General features: G+C 32.8%; 1 protein-coding gene across 5 annotated transcripts in view; it reads right to left on the reverse strand.

The window, feature by feature from the left end:
• Positions 1-26855, reverse strand: part of IRSp53 (Insulin receptor substrate 53 kDa) — a 127635-nt gene that overhangs the window by 33807 nt on the left and 66973 nt on the right. For 3 of the 5 annotated variants that reach the window (XM_090104692.1, XM_090104693.1, XM_090104689.1), the window contains 2 exons: positions 18645-18682; positions 4187-4431 (listed from right to left, as the gene is read on the reverse strand). In XM_090104692.1, coding sequence (XP_089960818.1) covers positions 4187-4231 — 45 coding nt within the window. In that variant the 5' untranslated portion in view covers positions 4232-4431; positions 18645-18682. Of the gene's footprint in view, positions 1-4186; positions 4432-4683; positions 4758-18644; positions 18683-26855 lie in introns of those variants that run through there. The other 2 variants (XM_090104690.1, XM_090104691.1) reach the window with 2 other exon arrangements.

Consider the following 26855-nt stretch of genomic DNA (forward strand, 5'->3'; position numbering starts at 1 on the left):
GGACTAGAGCAAGACAGGTCACATGGAAATGGTCGTGTGTGATATCGCAACAAAGATAAATTTGCCGCATATCTCGAATGTTACCAGCGCACAACCTTGACATTCTCAATTTCAGAAAGAGAGAAAAGACATAACGCAAATGCTTTTCAATTCAAATTACGGCATATCTTAATTACGCGGGTATTTAGTTGAACGCGAAAGGTATTTCATTATGTTTTAATTTAATATTTCGTAACGTCTCCATGAATATATAATTTTAAACTATGTTCAAAGCAATTAAGAGCAGTCGAGCTTAAAATTTAGTCTAGACGAAAACTATTCTTACGTAATCATTTAAATGGTTTTGTAACAGAAAGCATCTTATGTGTACCATCCTTGTTTAAATTTTATTATTTATATTAAAATATTAAAAGCAAATACATACATTATATAACTTTACTACCTGAATATATTTACCACTCTCTTATTAATGTCTGAAGATAATATTGTACACTGAAATATACTTATTAATATTTTTATTTCGATTTTTTTTTAAACTAATTGTATCCCTGATCAGTTAAGGAACAAACAATAGCACTGAATAAAATTGAAATGGTTAGCGAAAGGAAATTGGTCGGACGTGTATGATGTTCCCAAAGACATTAAAATTGAACAGCGCAGTAAAATTTCCCCTTTCGATGTATAACGAAACCTTTATTACGGCAAGCTTCATTTCATGTCTACCATTGTATTTAATATTTATTGCTTAATTTCTATACGAAACGTACGAAATTTAATGGATACAGTTGATGAAACTTAGATAATTAGATAGATATATATTTTTAAGCTATTGCATAGCTTCTATCGCGGGCCTTGAGCGCGGGGACCAAATCCAGAAATTCCGTAACGAAAAAACCTCACGCTACCCAATCCGACGGGCACGGAGGTGTGGCTTGAAGGCATAGCATGCAATAGCTTTACCGCGGCAGTCCCCGAGTGCCACACGTCTTTTTATTAATTTATACTCATAATATTTCTAAACTAGCTGTGTTTTACCCGCATTGCTCCTCTCCTATAAGTCTTAGTATGATGATATACTTATATACTCTATAGCCCAGTGAAATAATTTTTCAAACCGAACCCTTGGTCTCTGAGATGAGCTAATTCAAGCAAGCAAAGAAACAAAACCTTTCAGCTTTATAATATTATTATAGGTAGAGACGAATAATAAATATGACCTGATTTTTTTAAGTAATAGGTATAATTAAAACAATGAAACGTAACTTTGATGTCTTAAGTTTTGGAAAAATTATATTCCATTAATTATAATCCGGTCTGGAAGAATTTTCCAAAGCTTAACTTGTATTAAAGTGATAAAGAAAATTAAAAACAGTTTGACCTTAGATGTTTTGAAAGTTTGTAAAACCCATTTCTTTAGTTAACTTATAACAGAATTGCTTTTTGTAAATTGTATAATTTTAAGAGCGAAAAGTATATTACCTACATAATAAGGACTATCACATATCCTTAATTTTTATAATTTATAATAATTTTCGTTAAAAAGAAGAAGATCTTGTTTTTCGGCTTTTGAGTTTATATCATCCCACAAAGACGTATTATATGACATTACATGTTTATTATAATCAACGGCACTGCTCGTGTTTTATGAGAGCATATACATACTCATTTTTATTAAAATTCTTATAAGGCAAAGCACAAAAACAAGAACGTATTTTTTATATTGAATACACGTGTATCGAAAGTTAAGGAAAATAGATTTATAAATAACTTGCGTTGATTTGATAGAGATAAAAGCGAGTAATTAAATCGATGTACCTTAAGAAATTTATTACCTACGTAATTTATTTAGTTCTAATTTTTCATGTAACGGATTTGGTGGTCTTCTAATTTACTCCGTTAATAGATATTACTTCTAAAAAAGTGTAAAGTTTTTTCATAATAGTACATACATAGTATAAAACAAAGTCGCTTTCTCTGTCCCTATGTCCCTATGTATGCTTAAATCTTTAAAACTACGCAACGGATTTTGATGCGGTTTTTTTTAATAGATAGAGATGATTCAAGTGGAAGGTTTTTAGTATATAATTTATTATGTTTTAGACAAAGCGGGCGAAGCCGCGTGCGGAAAGCTAGTAAATAATAAATTGATATGTAGTAAGCTCAGAAAAAAGTCACGAGGTATAAAGTAAAAGAAACTTGTAGAAATGCATTTTGTTAATTAATTGTTTTAATATTTCCCATACAACTTTCACAAAACGACAAGCCATTTCACGAAGGAAATTTATGTATAGAATCTATAAATATGTTATGTAAATTAAACGCTTAAGACGATATCATCCGCAAGCCATTTAAATTAACAATCTGCATTAAGTTATAAATTATTATCTTTCGTAATTATTATTCATGAAAACTTGTAATACTTGTAATTTAATTAAAAAATAGTTATGGAAGCTACCGCATATCTAATTGCTACAAATTATTTTAATCTCTAGTAATAATATGGATACAATCACAAGTATGTAAAAGATTCAAAGTTAAATGATATAATAAAGTAAAGAATGTGAATCGATATCGTTCCTACAATATCAAATGAAATAATCAAATATTTTTATCGTTTTTCCGGAGAACATCTTTCGGGTCAAATAATTTTTCGACGCCATCTTTCAAAGATCAGAAGAGAAGTAATATGATCTATAGAGCGGCATTTAATTTATTTCCTAATAATCTGTATATTTATTTTTATCTGGGCCTGGAAATTACTTCGGGAAACTTGATATTTTACGAGTCTTCGAGTGATCTGAATTGGTCCTAGCTTTAATAATCTTTAAAAAATAATGATTTAATTTTGAAAATTACCTAAGTATAAATTTAGCAAATTAATTTTTTAACTGTCCGTTAAATATTCGAAAATTAACTCTGCAATATTGTCACAGGAAAGTGAATAATTAACGTCTAAGAAAAAGAAACTTCGACATTTTCGACTTTTTACGTAAAAGACAGATGCTCTCTCTTCACCCGCCATCATCCAAAACGTCTATGACCTTTCGGGCCGTTAATAGCCTTATTTATATTCAACGGCAGGCAATCTCATATTGATATAAAGCATAATATACGTAAAAGAGTAATAAAACGAAAGATATATCCGATTCCATCGGAATGTGATAACGCATTTAAATAATGATAAAACGAGTTAGAGAAATCGTCTTCGAAGTATTGACCATTTGACCTTGACATTTGAAACAGGTGTTAAGCGCGTATACTTGGTTAATTGTATGGTCTTTTCACTTTTGTGTAAGTACAGACCTTTACGAGTGGAAGACAACGTAAAGGTCAACATTACCGTTAAAAGCTACTATAATTAACGACAGACATGTTTTCGGGACGGAGTTCCAAGCTTCGATAATATTTAAACGTTCTGTTGCAACAGATAGTATTTAAAGGCAGCTATAAGTTCAACATTTAACATTTATTTTTTTATAAAATAATATAATAATAAAAGTTTTAAAGTACCTACATGATTGCGTCTCTATTAAACCGATAATGACTGAACAATCTTTAATTTACAGGATTCTAATCGGCAACCTTAAAAATAATGCCATAACGAATTCACTTATTAATCAATAGAACCTGCATCACGAGCTCAAAAAGCAAGTCTCGAAGGACCTATTAGGAATGTAACCGCTAAATAAGGCCAAACCAGCGCAGCAGGCTGGTCTACCCTTTCACTTCTCATAGAGATCTTAACTTGCATTAGAAATCAGGAACTTAAAGCACTCCCATTAAACAGGATTTTAATCAAGATCTCATTCATTACGAATTTCTACTTTATTCAGGTGTTCAAGATAAATAGTGAAACTTTCTATCGTAAACTAACATGAAAAATAACAGATAGGTTTCAATTTGAAAGCCAAAATAAATTATATAGTGTGTTACATACTGTGAAATTAAAATTCAATATATTTTAATACCAATTTTGCGTATGACTATTATAATATTTTGTAAATGAATTAATCTGATTTACAGGTTCGACGAGTTACATAATTTAATTAAATATAAGTATTGAATTACTTTGATTCGTGGTATGAGATACCTGATATTAAAATATTTATACTATTACATAATAATTAATAAAACTATGAAAGTTCCTAAATACAAATTATTATAAATGTTATTTAACACTTCTTACCTTATAAATTCCATCGACGAGTTTCGTAAGTTCTTCCGTCTCCATTGTGAGTTTTCTTCAAGTGATCTTCAACGAAAAACAAATGAGAGTCACACTCGATACTTCATTTGGAAACTATCGCGCACAATATTCGATTTTAACACCATTAACACTAAATTCACTTTCCATAACACAGTATTTACTTGTTTTGACGTCTCGCGTTGTGGTCAAATGAGTTAAACAAACACATTCGCTTTCGAAGACATCTGAAACAATGAAAATGTAAATAAATATCTTCACTTTACTTACATTATTGGGTACACACGCTTTGCCAATAGGCGGATATCATTACATATTATCGCATTTCTCAAAATTGACGTAATATTTTATATTTAAAAACACAATAATATATTTTAACACAAAATACGCAATAATTTAATCCAATTGAAATTATTTCCAAAGCTCTATTTTTAAACAAAATATTAAAGTTCAACGTTAAGAAAAGTTTATATCGCCACCTTTCAAGTAAAGATCGCGCCGTGCGTTCACTTCGAAGCGACGGAGCGAAGTCCGGTTACTTGGTACGATCTCGCAAGAAGTGTTTGGCAAGAACCGACCAGCGAGTAACCTTGCTTGTACTGTTAGCCACCTGATTGTTTTGATGAAGTGGAATTTCGGATGGCCTATGTCCTGAGGTCAACGACACACATACCGACGTTTTGTTAAGATATCACAATCAATTAACATACCTTTCAGTGCTGAGGTGAAATCGCTTTCGAAAAATTATTTATTTATATCATTGATATTTAAATATTTGCTAGCAATACGAGATTTTTAGGTAAATTTCTTTGTGTGCGAATATTTTTTGTTAGTATGCGTATACAGTGGTTTTCCTTTCACTAAATTTAATACGCATATATTTTTTGCGCGCTCAGGTAATGCGTAGAAGTTTTAAAACCAAGCTCATATAAACATTACCTACACACATTGAAATTCGTGAGTTGCAAGTTCGTGACACAAAATATCATAAGCTCGTTACGAAACCGACTCAATGCCACTCAAGTAATTGGCAGTAACTATTACTGCGTTTGTCTTGCCTACATTTGAATGAATATTGAATACAATAGATTGTACTTTCATTTTTACGCCTACTGATATCAGCCTAAATATTTCTGTATATCAAGATGCATTTATCTACGGACAGGTTGTGACTGTAAAATTTAAAAACAGCATGTATATATATTAATCGCTCTGTATTCGCGTCTATATGAGAAATCAAACAAAAAGTTAACATCTCTAAGTTGATTTGTTAAAATTTAGAAGGCTCGTGTTAAGTCTTTTGTGCCCCACCAGAGGCCATTATGTTTATTCGGTAAAATTAAACGAGTCTTTAGGAATTTAGGACTTCCAACAGTAATATTTACTTGCTAATCCCATCTTACTCATAACATCAAAACTAGTTATTAGAAATGGTTTGTTAAAACATTTTACTTAACCATTAAATACCTTTGCTATCTTGAAAACCATTTTATTTTAGATATTTATGAACTTTACAACTACCTACTGAATAATTTTGGCATAATTAATCAGTTACTTGGCAAAAATACATAATATATCCGTCCGATATAATTGTAACTAACTAAGCCTTACTACATAGTTTTATTTCATTTCCAACGTATACAACATAGTCAAACTAATGATGCGACTATAAAATTAAATTCCTCTGCGTTTTCGCTCACACATTACAGAATAAATTAGTCGTGCTATACAGTATAAATTGTAACTTTCTTAGATCGACGTAATCTTCCTGATGAATTATTACATCGCCGTCAAAACGCCTAAGTGGATGAATCGTGTTGGTGTAAAATTTACATAATTACACAAGAGATGCACTTACTAGATGCTAATCGTATGCATAGCTCGTCGCGACTAGACTTAGTTAAATAGGAATAATAATTCTCACTCGATGTTTGGCAAGCATAAATTAGTTCACTATTGCTTCACCTATTCAGACGTAAATTCATACATTAAATATTGTTTTGGAAAAGGGTATTATATTGTCTGTGCAGCTAGAATATAGTTGTGCTTACAGTCAATCTATATCTGTTAACTAACTTTACATTTGTATTGAAGACTGTTAAAGTGAAGACAGATAATAATCAATTTAAAACAAAAATAGGATGGCCTTTCAGACACCGTCAGTTGTAATACAAGTAATCAATCTAAGCTTGCAGTAAAAGTTGTAAGATAAGCTTAACTTTTCTTAGGAAACACATGACGTTAGAAAAGTTATACACAAAAGACTCTGAAACAAATGTTCGCAAACTGAAAAAATAATTAATAATAACAGATGAATAGTTGCGAAATTTTCGCGGCGAAGTATTGCATAAAACCGGTGAAAGTGTTGTTTTATTTCAGCGTTTCTCAGCTGGTCTAGCATCCCTGCCGCAGGCATACACAGCACGCCGTACACACCCATGAGCGAATTTACTTTATCTTTTTTGTTTTATGCGCACTCAAACTTAACGGTTATCATTTCTATCTATGGTGAAACGGAACTTGATGTTTTCACTGATGTAACTATGTTTAAACGAAGGCTTTTTCAAATGTAGACTTCAGCTGTATTTTACACGCATGTGATGGAATTAAAAAGAGATAAAGTGGATAAGCAAACTATTTAGCACTCTTTTCTTTATCCTGCGATTATATTAAAAAAATAATGGAAATTTGTATTACTTCACGTGTAGGTTCTCGGTGTAAGGAAATAAGTGTGCGAAGGAGCTTGCAGTTTGAACTTCCTAAACTGAATATAAACTTATTGTAAGCGGATCCGGGAGGTTCAGCTCTCGTAACAAACAACTGGGATTGCGAATAGTTTCCGAATCCTATACAAAGCGGAAATCACTACAAGCTTCCGATACACGCGGCGATATTAAATTTTCAAACATAAGCCGTCTTCTCGAAACCGTCTGCTTACTTGTAAAGTTTCTTACGTAACTTCGCCAGCTCTCAATTGTCTTTTGAATCGGCAATATTTGATTTTCATATGAGGAGTTATGTTGTAGTGAATTCGTGTGCCAAGTCAGAGAATGGCATAGTCTAGCGTGAGTTAGCACAAAAGGTACGGGCCAACACCGGCACTGTTCTGCTGACGAACCTTGTTATCGCGAATATTATATATTATGCATTGCACCACGGCTGAATATTCATGCAACTGCACTACAGTGCTGCTTAGACAAATCGGATTTGTATCGACAATTCAACTATATTTGCAGGAACTAGACAGCTCTTATTGGATAGGCCAGATAGGCAAAACATTTTATACATTCTTTGAGTGATCACGGCTATTACTTATAATGCGATTTTACGATGTATTCTATTATAGGTATTCGATTCAATCTTTTTAATCAGATATTTCTTTATCTCTTTAAAATTGCAAAAAGATACCATGTCTATTAGAGTTAGGATCATCACATATTGAGAGAAGTCCGAAGTTTTCACAACTAACATTGCCACATTGAAACAATATTTGATGGGCGGTTAATACATGCCAATAAACATTACAAGCAATTTGGATTTACAATCGAACGTCTCTTACCCAATGTTTCATTAATGTTACCGTAGCCAAGTCAGGGACAACGGTTCGATTTGAAAGGCAAATAGTTTCATGGGCAAACCGTCGGTGAACATAAAGTAAACTGCATATGAGATAAGCGGTGGGTGAGAATCAGTCATCCGTCAGCCACAGATGTGGACCTGCTAATGAGATTCCGAAAAGCTCCTGGGAAATAATGCTAGTGCCTGTACTTGCAACCCGACGTTATTTCAATTATTAACGTCCCCTGATTGATATTCAAGGGGTAATCGATAGCGCTTTAATGAAGTATTTAGTGCATTTATTCAAGAATTTAAGAGCAATTTCCGCTGTTCTTTTGACTACATTAATTTATGTTATAAGATAAGAAGTGGGCTATTTTGTCGTTATTATCAAAACTATAATATCCTTAATATTTAACAAAATTTAGCTCGAATCAAAATATTCTCTTTCTTAAATACGTACGCGATTTAACACCAGTAAGTCAACATTATAAAAGCAGTTAAAAAATAGTGTATTCGTATTGTATAATAAGTTCGTTCAACGAATTCGACGAGTGATGTCGACCAAAAAGGCTGCAATCTTTTTAATTTTGCCAATGAACATCAAAGAAGAGTACACTCGGACACAGAAACAGTTTAATCCCGTAGGGTCGAGGAATCATTATTCGGTTGTGATTGCTGCAGTTTGGTTGAATTACAACCTGTCTGCTCACACCCTGCCTGCTCTTGACATCCTACAAAATTGGATACCTCGCGCCACCAGCCAAGTGTTCACTTCATGTGTGAAAATGTTTTCCGAGCGATTTAATTTACATGCTATTTTCATTGAACTAACTTTTATTTACACGCGTAACGTTTTACCCGTTTTCGATTAGCTACACGTACAATCGTACGGTTTTAGTTTCAATATGAATATTCACTAGCTTAAGAAAATACAAGTGAAGGAAAATACGACGATGTAAATCGCTTCTATCGCGTTTTTCTATCAAAAGACCATCTAAGCATTTATTTTTCATAAGATATTTTTCTCGTATATTTGCAGTAGGTGAATAGCTCGTTCAGACATGCTCCTATTGTGACATTTGCTTCTGTGTCGGTAATCTACGCGGGCTCTACCCAGCTATTACGGCTATGACAACAAAGCTCAACATTGTTCGTAAGCCCCAACTCCTACCCTATACTTCAATACCAATCCGTTCGTAAAAGATACGAATAAAAGCGTCGTGTCCTTGTATTTTCTGATATAGAGCCGCATAAAGTATAGTAATAGGCTTAGATGGAGCATTAAATCGTACAATAAAAAGTTTTATTGTGTCTGTTACGTTGTTGATTGGTACATAATTTGTTAGTTTTGTTCATGAACATTGTAATAAAAAACTTATTTGGTACATATTTTGCCTTATATGCAGTAGTAATCTAACACAATATATTTCAAAAATTGGGTACTAGACAAAAACAACATGCTAATGTATTTGGAACTAAAAACACGTTTGGTGCTGAGTACTAATTGAAACGCAAGCAAGACATGTACGAATAAGAGCAGTCATTAATTACGTCACTATTGCCTTAAGAAACATTGCCAAGAAATGTGCGAAATAGTGATTTTTTTACACGCGCCGCACCCTCATAATACAAGCTTGAGCTTTCAAATTAGTGTCGCGTGAATAATGCAAGGACAACTTGCAGTCTGCGCTCTTGCGACATAATGTATGACCTAGGCGCTAAGAAAATGAATAACTAGACCCACATTTCATAGTAATGTTATCATTGTCCTTGACTTGAGCTATTTGTGTACGAAGTTTTGTTAATCCTACGAACATAACGACTTCATAGTGTCGTTTTCCGGCCTTCTTGGCAAGAGGCATCTTAGAAAATTCTTATTTTGATGGAAATGAACGCCTACATTCCAAGACTTGAAAAATAAATTTAGTTGAATTTAACTCTGCGAACTATAATTTGGCGTGAGGGTTATCAAAACGATGTTATAGACGAGACGGGATTCTAAATACAGCATAGACTTAATTTTTAACCATGGCGACACCCTTCGATGTGATACGATTGCTCAATTGGCGAGAAATTGCGACGGGAGTAAGCTGGCGGAAAATTGGCGATATCGTTAATATTCACCCGAAACCGGTGGTTCACGTGGCGACTACAAATAACGAGAAGACAGCTCCCATAGATTTATGTTCTGTCGCTTTAAGTGATATATAGGCCTCAGACCGCTCCCGTGGTATCGATGAATCTCTAATATCGCGGCGAGGTGATGAGTGCTGAATTACGTTTAAATTTTAGATATTATCTGATACCTTTATTACTTTTCGATTTTTCATATTGCGCTGTTTTAACTTATATTATACACAATACTAAACACTTAAATGAAAATACCTTAAAAGTAGTCCCGGATGCAATACCGCATAAATACACACACAGACACACACCTACAAATAAACTTTTAAGAAAACTTATTACCGTACTCACGAAACCGACAGTGTATACAAAACCTATACAATAATGTAATTGACAGATGAAAAATAAATACTGTCGAACTCTCAAGTTTAAATAAGTATCGAAACTTTGTTAACTTCTCGATAACCATCTAAGCGACACTTTAGCTCGAAGTTTGTTTGAGTAAGTTAAAAATTGCTTAAAGTTGAATCGTCGAAGTCGGGAGCCGAACGTATTACCAATATCAATGGTGCCGTTGAAAAAACACAATATCGCGGCAACATCCGACGTCTCAGGTGGATTTAACTTACTTTTTACAGCTTCTTAGAATACCAAATGATAAAAGAGCGATGCTGCCACCCTCCCTACTATTTTCTTATCACTTACATTGCAGTTCTTCCTGTATTTCTTTCTACGTAACATCTTGGTTTCACACGTACATAATGTGGCAAAGGTCGATGGTATGTTAGAAGTAAAAGCTTAATCATTCCTTCAATTTGCTTGTTTGAAATGTTGTGAGCCAACGTTAAGACATCGGTGTAGGGATATCGGGAACAAAGATATTCCGGTCATGTTTGGGCCCTTGTTGAAACGGGCTGTGTCTACACGAGAAATTTCCGTCCTGACAGCGTTCATTGTCAGGGATAGTATGCCCAGTTCTAAGATAGTGATGAGCTAAGCGGAAGCGAAAGAATAATGTAAGAATAGTTTAGTTATACGGAATTCTTGTTTTTCTTGCGCTTTCTCTGGATATCGTCAGCATGTAATTGTAATGAAAAAAATGTGTATCCTCGTGATTAATGGACTCGCTTCAGTGAGAATATAAAATTATATAATGTCTTGTTTTTACAATTTACCTCCCCATAAATACTTGTAAAATATATTCTCATCAAATACAATAACGTACTGTATACATGCCAAGTATACAGGGTTATGTAGGTAGTATAAGTTCAACTTTCTCTCTGATTATAATAAAACTTCTTTCAAAGTATCAGCTTATATATCATATTCATGAAATTACTGTTTCCAAGAAAACGTTGCATATGAGTCGTTGTTTTAATATGTTCAAAGTGTTACACAAAAAATGTCGAACGCTAAAATTTTATGCGAATGGATGAGATGTTCGTGACCTTACTTTCAACCTACTGTTATGATTATGGGACTCGTTAAAACAAGTACATAACAAATATTATATTTTTAAAGAACAATTTCGTAGAATTCGATTCGTTAAGTTATATCAAAACACATGCTACTGACACGCGTTGAAGCTTGAACCGTTTTACGCCTTATTCGATAAATAATGACTGTATACATGAAATGACTCTAAGTTTTTTAAATATTGAAACAAAGATAAAACATGTAATTTATTAATAATATTAACATGTCATTTGTAGTTGTATTGAAATTTATCAAAGCATTAGCTCAAATATATATTTATTCAACTTTAATCACTTCCTTTGGAAGAGCTTTTGAATCGTCATTAAACAGAAATTCATATTTACTACCGGTTTTTACTACGATATACGATTCGTTCAACTTTCTAGGTGATCTTGTGGAAGTGTGATTTGTGTAACTTTGTCATTAGAAGATTCTAGTAATAATATATGCTCATAGAATAAGAACCTTCTCACAGTCTAAGAGCTTTGGATAGCTGAAATGACTTCCAAAATAGACTATCGATAAAATCTGACACCGTTTACAATGCTTGCAATATCTTTACAATATCCCAAGGCTGTTTAGACAAAATGTTTTGTGCAAAATAAATTAATAAATAGTTCGAGTGGAACCATAATAGTAAGTATTAGAATTGTCTATCTTAAATAAGGGCTAATTAAAAAGCAAGAGGTGGTTGTTTTTCTCCTTACTATACAATTCTATTTTAATATTTATAAAAACAAAACAACCAAGAGACTAATAAAACTGAAAGCATTAATAAGCGACTTATGGTAAAACAATATATTAAATGCAATGCAAATCATCAAAGGTCATAAATCCAGTTTGGTTTTGCCAGACACTTTAATACGGTTTAATTTTCACGTAGCCGCACATCAAACCATTCTCCGGTCAGATTAAATTTATTTTATTGCACATTTTAACGTTTGTTGGTACAATTACGGGGATATTGTTCTCAAAACGTTTTCTTGCAAACATCTCTTTAATTCAACTGAAATTAAATAGAATTGAAGTTTAAAACAGCCTTTATCCTTTAAAGTACTTAGCAGTTCACTAAAAAAATTAAAACAAAATTGCTTACAAACAGACAGGTTTCTTTATTAACTTTTGCAATTATTTGAAAACCAATGCACAAGCAATTTATAAAAGTGCGTTATTAATTAATATAATATAATAAAAGAAGTTTTCTTTGTAACGCCTGAATAAATTTCAAAATATTTGTAACTTTTACTTTATATGGAGTTCGTTTACACGCTCTATTGCATCAGCTTAGCTTTTTATGATAATTTCACTTTCCATTTATATTTATCCAAAAATAGGAACTGTTTTAGAAAATATAAACGACATTACAATAAAAAAAATGTAACCAATTTAATTTTATGGCATTAAACGGGAAATTATCGTATTTTTGTGATTTGTTAAATTTTCTCAGCACTACTGGAACACATTAAATTATAAGAAGTAGACAAGAGCATTAATATATCTTTCGCATTCTTGAAATAGTATGCAATATGAGTCTGCTCCATATTCTTAATAATTTCCAACAATTCTTGTTCAGGAATGTCAATATCTTCTAATTGGCCGTTGTCACAAATCAGGCTCTTTATATGTTAGCGGCCTCTCCTTGCTTCTGTTACAAATGTTTATTACTGCACGACTCAGCGAATTTACGAAAAATATACGGAACCCCGCATCTCGTATAAACACCTTTGATGTTTGATATAAAAAATAACTATATTTTGTTTCATAAGCATGTAATGCGAATAAAATGAAACGACTCTATAAGTGGGGTTGTTCTCGCTTGTGGAAAAGAAATTATGAAACCTGGCCCGGCAAATTGCAATGTAAGCTTCAGCTTGAATTTGATTTTTATTTACCGGCTTCAGAATTGTTGTGAGTAAATTTATGTGAGCTTCTAACGTATAAATAAATACATTTAAGTAATAATTTACTCGTTTTTAACGATATTATACATATTAGAAAAGGTTTATATTGGAGAAAAAGATTAAATTTTATCGTGAACAACTTTATTTTATAGTTCTCATCACTATAGTATTTTATAGAATTAATGTTCAAAGATCAAAAATAAATGTAATAAACAATTATGTATAGATATACATATAGCTCAGAAAGGGGCAGAGTAAGGGAACTTTACGAGCGGATTTCGTACATTTTTTGTACGATCAACCCTTATCAAATAAAACTTATTGGATGATAAGAATTGATTTCACTTCTCTATAAAACGTAAGACAAACTTATATAGATTATAAGTGACAACATACTGTCTATAAAAATGCATTATAATTTCAAAGAATGGCTATAAATTATAAATTGCAATTACTTTATCGGAAAATAAAAGTCATGTCGAAATCCCTTCCGTGAACGGTTAAACCGAGATTGCTGACTCGTGAACATTTACTTTCATTTATCAGAAGGGGCCAATAGATCACCAACTGCGTCCCGGTAATATTATGAGCTATTACGTATAGTGATTGTTTGGAACGCCACCTGTTTATACACATTAGTTTAAATTATTATTATTACTCATATTACAGTGTACTACTTTATTTTATAGATTCCATTGGCGAGATATATAATATATAGAACCGCATAGGACTCTACTCAATTGTATTTAAACATTGGAGTTTTATTTTTAAGTATTAAAGGTACCTACGATATAAAAGTGTCTCTTCAAATTTTTACTTAGCACGTTATATTTTTCCTTATTGCGCTCCTTGACTGAGCTTCCTTGTGATAATGCTGTAGCTTATCTTAAATTGAAAAAGAAGACAAGGAACGTTATATTTAAGTATGAACGAGCTTTAGAATGCGAACAATATTGTACAATTGTTAGAAACAACAACAAAGCACACAATAGAAAACAAGTAATCAAATTTAAAAATTCCATCCCTAGCAAATGTCACAAACGAGATCACCGAATAAAACAAACATCAGCGTTCGTATGTTAACGACTTAATAAAACGGCCAAAAAATATTGTACCAATTGAGTATTGCGTGCAAAAACTCGCCTATTAACGTTAAGTTAAATACGACGTTTATATCCATTAGGGGTAGTTCCGACGCGCACCGGGTAATCATATTCCGAGCAGGCGTGGCATAAATCAAGAGGAGAGCCACGGGCAAAAACAACAAAACTGGACTTAACTGACCGCCCTGACCGATGTTTATTGTAGCTTTTATATTTCCATGATACGCGATGACCAATTTTTATTTCCCGAATAAAAAGATCTCGGCCCAAATTATACTGAAAGAGGTTCACATAGATTTTCAATGATCCACTTATTTACGATTATATTGAGATTCCTTTGTCGTTTATTTTTGTTTCTATCGTTCCTTTGGCCTACGTTTTATTAAAGACACAACGTCAATAAAAAGTATGATCCATATTTGCTTTCACGATCACTTCTTTATAAGTGTAATTTCGCAGAACAGAGCAATCGTGGAATGATTGCAGAGTCAAGACAATATCCATTTAAATACAATATAAGATATGAGGTTTATTTATATTTATGAGGTTTAATGTTCTTATAAAATTGTTACTAACCTTTTAGCTAATATAATATGCTTTCATAAGAAATTATTTCTTATCAAGTTTACAAGAAGCTTACAAGCTGAAACAATTTCGCGAACCTCACGTAAAGTATATTGGAACAAAAATAACGTACTTAACATCGACACTCAGTTATCGACAAAACATCACACTCTCATAAGCTGATGGAGTCGAAAGTACCAACTAATTTTCTTCAAGTTTTCTCTCAGTAAAAGCGCACACGTGATAACTAAAAGCTAAGTAATGAAACATAACTAAGCGCTTTCTAGAACCGATATTGCGTTCATTTTGCTATATTATTACACTAATTTTTCATATTATTTTAACAGCAAATATTTAATTTCTAAATACAAAAGCAAACACAATAAATGCATATTTCAACATTAAAATGTAAAACAGATGATAATATATATGTTTGTTTATTCCTTTTCAGGGAGCGTAAAGGGTCTCGCCTGTCGACTTTACACCTCGCCGTAAAACCGCTTACTGAAAATAAATATTTAATGTTTCAAGGAATATGAAATATATTTTTCTTCACTGTCCGGCAAACTTTCAGCTGTCTTATCATATTGCGGCGCTAATGGGTGAACTAGTACGAGTTACGAGCTAAAAGGATTTCAGTTCCTTCATATATGTACACAGAAGCTTTTCGTTTCAAAGAATTACATTTATTAAATGGAATTTCTATTTCTGTTAATAGAGTGAACGCTTAAAACGTGGAGTACATTTAATGGTAATGTTATGAATTTAATTATACTAATCTCTGTTTAAAGCACTTTAAAACGTAAATAAAAAATAAATTAAAGCTCTTTTATAAGAACTACTGAAAGCTTCATAAAAGTTATTAAATTATAGTAAAATGTTTGTCAATACCAGACAAAACATACTTTGCATAGTAATGCAGTTCAAAGGGTGCATATAAATAAGAATAGAAAAAGATTAACGATACTATTTGTAAATACATGCATATAGGTATAAATTTAGTATAAGTCAAGTATGCGTAGGCCGTAGCCTTGCAAAAGGTAGTTCCACTACGTTTCACAAGTTCTTTCTTGAACCGAAAGCGAGTGGCTAGTTACTATTAAATATTTTTTAATTACATAGTTTAAGTGGAGCAGTACAAGCCTCGGTCACCGACTTGCAGTTTCCAATTTGAGTTTCCGATTAAAATTAGCCCCAGTAATCCGCGAGAGCCAATTAAAAATATTCATCAATCCAGACTGGATAAATGTACTTATATTTATGATCTACATTTTTACTCTTGTGGCAAATAAATATTTCCTGATATGACATTCGTATGCAATATCATAAAATATTGAGTGTTGAGTACGAAGCGCAGTGCTTTTAATATTTCATAATAATTCACTTTAAATATACAATAATTTTTGTTATTGTTTGTTGTTATTCATTTCGTACAGACAATAATTTTTGGCTTCTCTTGTTTATTGTTGTGTAATTGGACAATTGTTTATTAAATGAATAAATTGAAAAAGCTTTTAATATTGCAAGTGCAGCAGTGTTGTTTTTAATTTGTTGTATGACTTATCTTTGTGTCAATGGGGAACAGATTTTTTGACCTCATTTTAATTTTGAATAATCATTTTACTATTTTTACCACCAATTTGAATACTCGTACACCGTTTCATATTAAAACAGACACCAAGAATTTATCTAATAAGTTTCTATCGACAAAAAACTTAAGTTCCTGATCTATTGATATCAATCTTATTTTAAATCCGCATGGCTCTAACAAAAAATATCACCCTCACGCCCCAGTATTAGAGCGCTTATGCAATATATTCTGATAGCCCTTAATCTGCATTAAGCTATGCAAAGACGTTGATATACAGGATTATTTAAATAGCCTCGAATTTTCATACGTTATATTACATACCTAAGGGACATAGCTCGTTTACTGTTTGCTGTGACTTATAAGAGCAAGCTATATTGTTATTTTTATTGTATTAAATTAAAATAACTGCGTGTTATAGTATTTAGCATACGCTTCTAAGATGATTCTATTAAAATAAAAAATGTATCGTAAACTTTTACGATTTTACTATTAAACTTCTTTCATATTCACTTGTTGCAAGTATTCAGTAGCAAGATATTTAAATCAATAAACTGCAAAAAGCTTCACAAAGAAACGAAAAATACTGGTTAAAGTGTTTCCTACAGTTGGGTTGGACGATCGCCGCGGGCGGCAGTCAAAACTGTAACTCCCGGTCGGAAATAAGTAGGATAGGGTTAGAAGTTTATCCTGCCGTAATCCGAAAAAACAAAATTGTAACCTCTATTTATGAAGGAAAAATATTAAACGCGGATATATTATTATGATAAGAATGTTTGCTTTTTAATAGAACTGTTAGAAAGAAAAAAAGCACAAAAAATCAACAAAACACATCAGCTCTACAGCAGGGCTCTATATATTATAGTAAAAGTACATTGTAGACATGTAATAGAGAAAACTTCAATTAGAATCCCTGCAACATATATTATTCATTAGAATTGAATATACCTACAATCAGGCAACAATTAGCAATCAATTATTATAATACAGAACTGCATTACAATACATTGAAACATCTGCATGCGATTAAGCGTAAGACCCGCCACGTCCTATTCTCTTATTAAATCCATAAGCTGTTTATCGATATCGCATTGCTTTACAGTATCGGGTATTGTTTTAAATGGTGGCTGCTAATCGGATCGTGGAACGCACAACGCACGCCCCGACAACTGCGCAAACGTTAACGTCATTAAATTGAATGCAATTATAGATAATACAGTTCACGCTCACTGTCAATGCACATGTAATGATATTAATTAATATGTTTAGTTCGCTTCACGCTAATTTAATGATGTGTCATTACGATTAATCGCTCGCTGACTGGCCATCGATTAGTGTTATTTGATTTCGCGTAACAAATATGAAATTATTAGTGCTCTAATTGATGTTATAGAGCTTTATGCTGGTAAATAATTTACCTAGTTATAATTTCAGTTTCGAGAACGGAATATTTTATTTACATTTACTTTTTTTAAGATTCAATATATTTTTTTTAATTACATGTTTCTTTTTATTCAAGGCTTAAAATATAAAAAAAAAACCTGAAAAACAAATCAAGTTCATAAAAGTAGATTGCTTCAATTACCGTTTATTTTTAAATCAAACATACTGTATTCAAATGAGTAACGCGGAAGAATAATGCGCGGGACGTGTTAAGCACAGGTTACATTAGAATATACACAATCTGTGGCAGTAATTCGTGTTTGAAACTGTATTTTCGTTGCGGACGGCTCTAATCCGTTTAGGGGACTGCAACGCTATACGTGCGCGGCCTAATGTGGACGCAGCTAACGTTGGCTATTTTATCTTGTTGTTTTAATGTGTACTTTATAACATTCGAGTAAAGACTACATTTGAATGTATTCCCGGCCCGGTGCGCCGTTCAATGGAGTAACGTATGAGTAGACCTCATAAAGCCTCTGTCACATGGACTGTCACAACACGACAGCGCGACGCAGTGTGGTATTTTCCTAATAATGCCAAATATCGGCGCTATGTCGCGATATTCCTACAAAGCATTTATAAAATAGGTTTTTTTTTCTCCTGCATATTTAAATTCAAAATTCTCTATGATGAGAAAAGATTGTTAAAATTATTATACAATATATAAGATTACATACATTACTCTCCTCAAACAGCGGCTCCTCTAACCTGGTACCTGGAAAAACAAAACAATAATTATTTTTCATGAAACACAACAAATATGATATATTTTTAGCTGTTCACATAGCATTTATCATCAGTTTTCCAACATTGAGTTCAGTGGTACGTGTTAATAGAACGGTGCCCGAATTCTAAGCGCGAATGCTTCACCCACTGAATGGTAATACTGACCCGACTATAAACAATGGTATTTGTTATTATTCAACGTGCTCTTCTAGTGGATAGATTTACAATTATCTTTTTGATACTCATATACAGGTACATTTAACTGTTTAGGTGTATATTTCCTAATTATTTGGTTATCGGTTGTTTATGCTTCTAAATGAAGTTTACTGCTTTGTATTTTTTAGACAACTTAACCTTTGCCGAACATACGATTATAATATACAACGAACAAACTATATTAACTGTAGTGAACCGAAAAGTAATTATTTTCCATCGGGCGATCCATCAGCTGTCACTCACTGGTATTGCCAGTATTAGTTTTTACCTATATTTTTTTATATAATTACTGTGGCTACGAACATTTAACAAAAAATTGAAATATTTTATACAGTCAATTTAAAACGTCCCATAAACCCTCAAAGGTCAGACTTCCTTGAATAAAAATGGTCCTTCGAGGAGCGGAAACGAATGGAAAGAGCTTCCCAGGCCAATCATAGTATCAAAGACTTTTGCATTCGTCTGTCTGAGGCTTTGAGCTCCGTCTATTGTTGTGTGACAAAAGTCGCGTCGTGCGATTAAATTTTCATGATGTCCCGTCGTCAGTTACGTAAAGCAGATGTTCAGTGGGGTTTATACTGCACAACTGAGGAACAACACACAAAAACTTGAATGAGAAACAAAGCGTTGTGATTTGCGAACCCGTAAAAGGAATTGTTAAACGAGTTTACCTAGTTTTGCTAAATAAAAATATAATAGCGGGGTTATTTGAGTGAATGCTCAAAGTAAACAGGCACGTCTACATAATGGGTAGAGCACATATTATCTGGTGTGGCCTTTTGTGTAAAATAAATAAGAGCGTTGTACTACAATAATAGTATTCATTTCCGTTATTTATTTACTGGAATGGATTGATCGATATTGATAATCGAGCTTCCAAGAATATTACTAAAATATTTTTTGATGCCTTATCCGTTTTTATCGGATATTAAATTGAGTTAAAATGTCGGAGTTTAAAATTTTTCATATCTATATGTAATATATATGCATTTACTAATATCCAACAAACATTTTTCATTAATTCATTCAGTTTTCCTCTCTACTTGAGCGGGAATTCACATTACGCGCGGGCTTATCCAATCTTTATTATTATGAATTGGGTCGTATTTTCGCACTTGTTTAATCCAGAATAATTTACACTGTAAGATGTAATAATATATTTAGTTCACGGACTTTAATATTTGTCGTACTTCCAAAATTAATTATAGGATTTTTTGACGTGACAACGTCTTATAATTCGATAGAGCCGGCTGCACGCACGAAAAAACATGACTCATACGGCGTTACCTCGCTCTGAGGCGTTCCATGTAAGGCTTGAAGTGCAAGCGAGAGCGCGGAACGAGCGACGAAGAAGCACAATCGGCCTTAAGACGTTGTCACGTTCAACTATCGTCAGTAAACCGACTTTACAGACAACCAATTTTATTTTTTAATTACAATATCACCGTAAATATAAGTCAATACTATTGATGCTAAACAATTTGTACGTTTCATATTGAGAGAGTTACAGATAGCATATTGCCAAAACAGGCGATATGATTAATTTATTGACAGATTTATGACGATCATAAATCTTTACAGGATGACACACATTCACTGACCACGGAGAACGATAACCAGATGCTGTAGGGAATGTTTTTTTCACACAACATAGCACAGATAATAAAATATTATTATTTATTGATACAGAATTAATTTCATTGACATTTAATTGTTTAGGGCTTAGGCTAATTTGCAGGCTTCGTATTGTTTGGAATAAATTTAAAGTTAAAACGGAATTGTTATCACTGTTACAGTCTTACGTTGCAATAAATTTAATTTTTGGATTTATCTTGCTTCTGTAACAATTGTGTATTTCCAGTAGTCAAGACTCACGCATTTAAGAAACAGATCATTTATCACCGTCATCATTACACATTCTAACTTCCCAAACTATTATATCAAATTACATTTATGTTCCAAGCACCGCCTTGTAATTTGTATGTCACCCCCCTTACATAAGAAGCCTTTCTGTATTTCTGAAGACTCCTTTATAGCATAAAATATGTATGATATAAATAACATTGTTACTTTTTGACCTAGTGACTCTTGAAGATAGAGCTCTACTTTTTTCAGTTTAATTAGTCTTACGCATTGTTAAAATATATATTTTTTTGCTTTATCAAAACACTGACTAAGTAGTAAAAAGGTCAATAATTTTGTCAAACTTACTTTGATTTTAAGTTTATAAATAAATTTGAGGGGTACGATAATTAATGAATTAAACCATTCTAAAACAATATAATATATAGTATAGACAAAATTCAAACAAGGATGACGATGATAAACGCCAATCTTTATGTAATGTTCACTACGGAATGGCTGAGTTTCTCACCCAATGACTGGAATCCCTCGTAAATACCACAATATTTGATCCGAAAAATCCATAAAATTAAGCTGCTGAAAATGACATGTCAAAGGCAGAGGGTGCTTTGAGGCAGGGATACACTGAGATGATTTATTATAATTTACTATCTTATTACTAAGACGAATTTTTCTGACAAGCAATAAAAATAACATTTATAGGTTGCTATTTTTTAGGGTTTTAGTTTTATCGGATAAATAATTTTAAATTATTCACTATACCAAAATCCTAAATCTAAGAATGCATTTGCATTTCGTAGTAACTGAAATATTTTAAATAACTAGAAATACTCTTACTTAAATTACATCTTACTTAAATTCTGTTTCTTCCTCTATGACCACATTTCTATCAAGTATCAAATAGCGCGACGCTTTTGTTATTAACAACAAAAAAAATGACGGGAAATTTATAAATCTAACAGCTTACTGCATTCCGAGCCTTATAAAGAAAGCTGCGTCAGCGTGACGCCGGGCGGTCATTGTCGTCCGATATAACATCAAAATTGCATCCGAGATGTCCCTTTATCTTCGACGATCTAAATAATCTTTGGAAGCTAACGTCTTTGATGGACAATGCCTAAGATTAGTTTGGAAGTTGTCAGTGGTTTGAATTTGGATTGCGGTTTGGAAAAATGATCCTAGACTTTTTTTTACAAAGATTATGTTAATGTTTAAAGTCGTATGAATATGCAATTCTCGCAATGATTGTAGGTAGTATAGTGATTGATTGAATACTAGAAATTGTAATGTATCTTCGACAATGCATGCGTAAAATCAGACAAGAAAATACTAAAAACATTTATCATGTCACGTGACATAAACTAATGAGTAAATAATGAATGTCACGTAAACAGAAACAGATGTACAAAAGTTTAATATTATTAGCATCGACTTCGCTGCATTTGTATTTCGCAAATGACTGGCAAAGACTAATGATTTAAAACATATTGTTCCCGTGTTCTTGTGCGCTAAGAAATTCTCCATTGCGCCGACCCACTTTCTTTAGAAAATATGTCGTCGTTATTACTTTCTTGTGAAGTAAATAAGACCTTGACTCCCTCGTATTGGACCTTCATTTGCATAGTGAATTATCATATTGCAAAGTTGTAGAAATTTTTCAAAGAAATTAGTCTCTAAGAGAAATTCGTTTAACATTTATATTTGAGAGTCATATTTCCATAGGATGTAATTACTCGGCTTACCCTAACGCCTTAGCTTAATTTCAAGGTTTGTTATTAAAACGGTAGCCGTAAATTCAAACGTAGTAACGAGCTAGATTCTTTTAGTTTACCACGATTTTCGCAAAACCATCAAACTGTTTGGTACATTTTCTATACCATTAAACACAATAATAGCTTAGGTTTGAACAATATCGATAAACAAGTAAGGACATTACGAACTAAACCATTCAGACGAACAATAATTTTGATCGAAGATAGCTTCGCTAATTAACCAGCAAATATAAACACAAATATATACGAGCTTCATTATCAGAATCGATGCAAACCCAATTATCCGTCTTGACGTATGCAAGGTAACGTCGGTGCAAGACACGGCAATGTTAAAGACTGATTAGAGCGTGTTCTATGGATCAATTAAACACCTGACATGTTTACCTGCATGCTCTAAACATTTAATTAAGTTGATTACAAACTTCTCTTGCATGTACAAAGCTCTTGCCTATTTTAATACCTTCTAATTGCCACACAGAATCAAGGTAATTTTATTTCACTTCAGTAATAATTTTTGTATTTATTTAAATCTACCTACAATATCTTCTTTAACAGTATAATTATGATTAATTAGAAATATATCTGATTATCCTACTTCTCATTAAAAGTGAACAATATTGAGCAACCTCCCGATTGTAACAGCCATATCGCTGTGTGAGTGATACCTCAATGCAGTCTGAGCGGCAAGACGTCGACAAAAGACGTTAATGAGGAAATCGTGTACACAAGCAGCTCTTGTAGGGAATTCAATTTACTGATAGAGTGAAAGTAACCTGTCCCCACAGAACCATAGCTCACGCCTCACAATGACGAGTCTGTGAATCAAAAGTTATGCCTCTTTGCGCATCATTACTTTCCAGATTACGCTGAGTTGTTTCATTGTTTAGTCGCCATTATAGAAAAGTCATTATAAATCGATATTTCACTTTAAGAAAGTTCGAGCAGATTCCGGTTATATCTGTTCTTTAAGTTTGTGTTAAGTTAGGATTAGATGACTTCGATGTTTCTAATTTATAAAAGTTTTCAGCTCAATTAATAGTATTCTTTTCAGAATTATGTAAATATTTTATACAAAATAGAATGTGTAAGATAATAGAAACAAAATTTGGAAAATCCAAAAGTGCACGCCTCATAATTTTTTTTTAATAATTATTTATTAATTATTATTTTTGTTTATTTAATAACAATTAAACCACATCGAATCAGACCCTGAAAAATGAAAGGGTTCTATTTCTGAGCATACACAAGCGTAAGAGAAAAAAAAAGACTCGATTAGTAAAGTATTTCGGTCGCTATCGTGTTAACAAGAAAATCCTCCGCACATACAGACACACGGACGTCCAAGACAGAACTTTTTTAAACTGTTTTTTAACTAGTTTAAATAACAAAAATGACATCAAAAATATCATGAATGTTAAAAATAGTGTTTTTTCTTAATATGTGTGTGTATGTATTATCTTACAAGTGCAATGTATGATACATAAAGACATTTTAAGTTTGAAAAATCAGATGTTTTGCGCGAAGTGACAGTAGTACCCACCTCAACGCTTCGCTTATGAGGCGTGCAATATTAATAAAAAAAATATTAAAAGCTCTGAAAACATATAAAGATGAGGAAGTTAAAAGAAGAATAAGAAGATGAAGTAAACAGAGACACGAATGATTGAGCAATGTTCCTTAATATCATTTCCAGATGAATCCTTTATTTCCACGATTTTCCCACATTTCGCATATTAATAGCGTATTAAATTGGCACAGATTCTGATATATCGAACGCGCGTATCGTAATGGGTCAATAAAATAGATAAGGGAAGCATAAAAATGACAGAGGCTCGAAAATATATTAGATGAACTAGGCCGGGAGAAGGAAAACACAAAGTTAAATTGGAAAGTCGCAAGTCGCAACATCTTGTGCGGTGCCGCTTGGGAATCATTTTAATTGTTTCTGTTTCATTCGTGACACGCACACTTCACACGACTTTGGTATTACTTTAACTTTTCTTGCTCATGCTTATGTAACGTATCACCTCCTAACCTCAATTGGATCATGTATCTCTTAGAACACGCACTTTCAATAAAAATAAGTGATTTTTATTATGTTCAAATCTGGATCGTAATCTTGTTATTCAATTGACTTGTTTATTGCGTATTTAAATTGTCTGAAAACAAGAGCCAATATGCATCAAAATTAAATTTAAACATATACCAATCGACTATATAAAGAAAAATAATGTTTTATTTAAATGCAATATACCGGTCTACTTAATAATAAATTTATCGGCTATCTTGCGCAATTTCGAACAACCTTCACTAATGGAATATTTGCGTGGAAGCTCGATCCATTCCTTTTAATCGAATTACACGAAGCGAACATCGAGACTCGCCACAGAATTACATATTAACAAACGCGAGCCCATAATCGATTTCTCGCCTGATAACGATAATGCATCGAGTATCGAGAGTGGTTGGTAGCAAACAGGCTACGGACAAGTTGCCTACGTGAGCCGAATGTTGCAAACTCGATCCATTTCAATTACGTTAACGATCGATACCCAAATTTCGAAGACGCTAAAGGTAACGAACTTTGACATGTAGATACGTATGTTGTAAATTCATTGATGCATCGAGTCTTGAGTTGTTCGGATCCCATTACTTTCACTCGAAACGTGGAATTGGTTTCACGTGCGCGTCTCTTAAAACACCGAAATCCCTCATACATCAACGGATCTGTCAAACCAATTTCGAATTTAATCCTTCCATTCTGAACACACCTCGGCTAAATGTAGACAAACAGCGAACTTCGATATTCAATCAAAATAGGATATCGCTAAAACAATTTGCCTATTTAAATAGAGTTCAACTAACCGGGACGTTAAACAAAGCTCTAACCCGTTCCATAATTAATTGGAATCGATTCACATTCAGTTGCGTTGCATTAAATTTCTCATCAATTCACTTGCATAGACCCCAACGTAATTGCAAAGAGCCACGTCAGCTAAGATTTACCAATTAAGAGAATCGGCAGCGGAACCACTTGCTCAGTCAGCGTGGTGCGCCGCCCGACCCGACCTCCATCCTCGGCCGCACGTATATTGTTTCTTTTTACATTCATATACAAAATCTTCAAAAACTATGAGGCTACCCGGATATTTTGAAGTTTTCAACATTTTTTCAGCATTTTAACATATTTATTTTTTATAATAATTAATAGATAGTATTTAAAAAGACCTTCAAAGCTGAATACCTAATAAAAACCTTTTCCTTACCTAAATAAAGGTCAGAGAATGAATAAAAAAAAGTATAATGGGTATAGATATAACAAGCCAAAGCTATATAAATATTTTGTTGTATTACTATCCAAATGTATAATTAAGCAAAGTTCTTTCATTCCCAAAAAGTATTGCTCAAGTGTTTAAAAGATAATGATTATTCGCGATCAAAATAGCGCATTGAAATGGTAACGATATCTTAACAAAACGAGTTTGAGCCAGATTCACCTAATACAAACATTCTTTTAGACAGAACAGCGATCCAGTTAGAGCGTTTGCATAACAATGGGAAAAGGAAGCATTTCTTTTTGAACTCATCTCTGTTACACGAAACTGAGAGATCGTAATAAAGAACAAAGAAGCAGAACATTACAAAGCAAAGGTAAATTAAACTGCGAAAGCAAATAAGCATTTGAATGTTATTATTTACTTTTTACGTCAGTAATGCAATTTTCCACGCAGTACTTTAAGTGTTTTTCTCTATAGAAAACTTCTGTCTCGCTGAGTTGAAACGAACTTTCATTTAAATTAATTCCACCTTTAAAACGTATTAACAAATCAACTTATCGCTTCATTTTTATGAATAAAACTTTCTGTTTGCGTATTGTTACATTCTTATAATAATTAATCTATACTAATATTAAAAATGCGAAAGTAACTCTGTCTGTCTGTCTGTTACTCAATCACGCCTTAACTACACAAACTTGCATGAAATTTGGTATAGAGATATGTTGATACCCGAGAAAGGACATAGGCTACTTTTTATCCCGGGAAATAGGATAGGTTTTATCCCGGAAATCCCACGGGAACGGGAACTACACGGGTTTTTCTTTGACTGCGCGGGCGAAGCTGCGGGTGGAAAGCTAGTATCTATATAATTGAAACAGTTAAAAAGTTATTTCTAATATCTACGCACTCATCACAAAATCATAACACTGATCGAACACATTTTATAAGTAGTAATCGTAATCCAATAATTATAAATTATTCATAATTAATAGTATAACATCTTCAAATCTGTAACACAAGCCGTGTAACACGT

This window comes from Colias eurytheme, chromosome 8 (genome assembly GCF_061535395.1).
Source record: "Colias eurytheme isolate Ceu_HAF_F1 chromosome 8, ilColEury1 Martin Lab GWU primary, whole genome shotgun sequence".
NCBI lineage: Eukaryota > Metazoa > Arthropoda > Insecta > Lepidoptera > Pieridae > Colias > Colias eurytheme.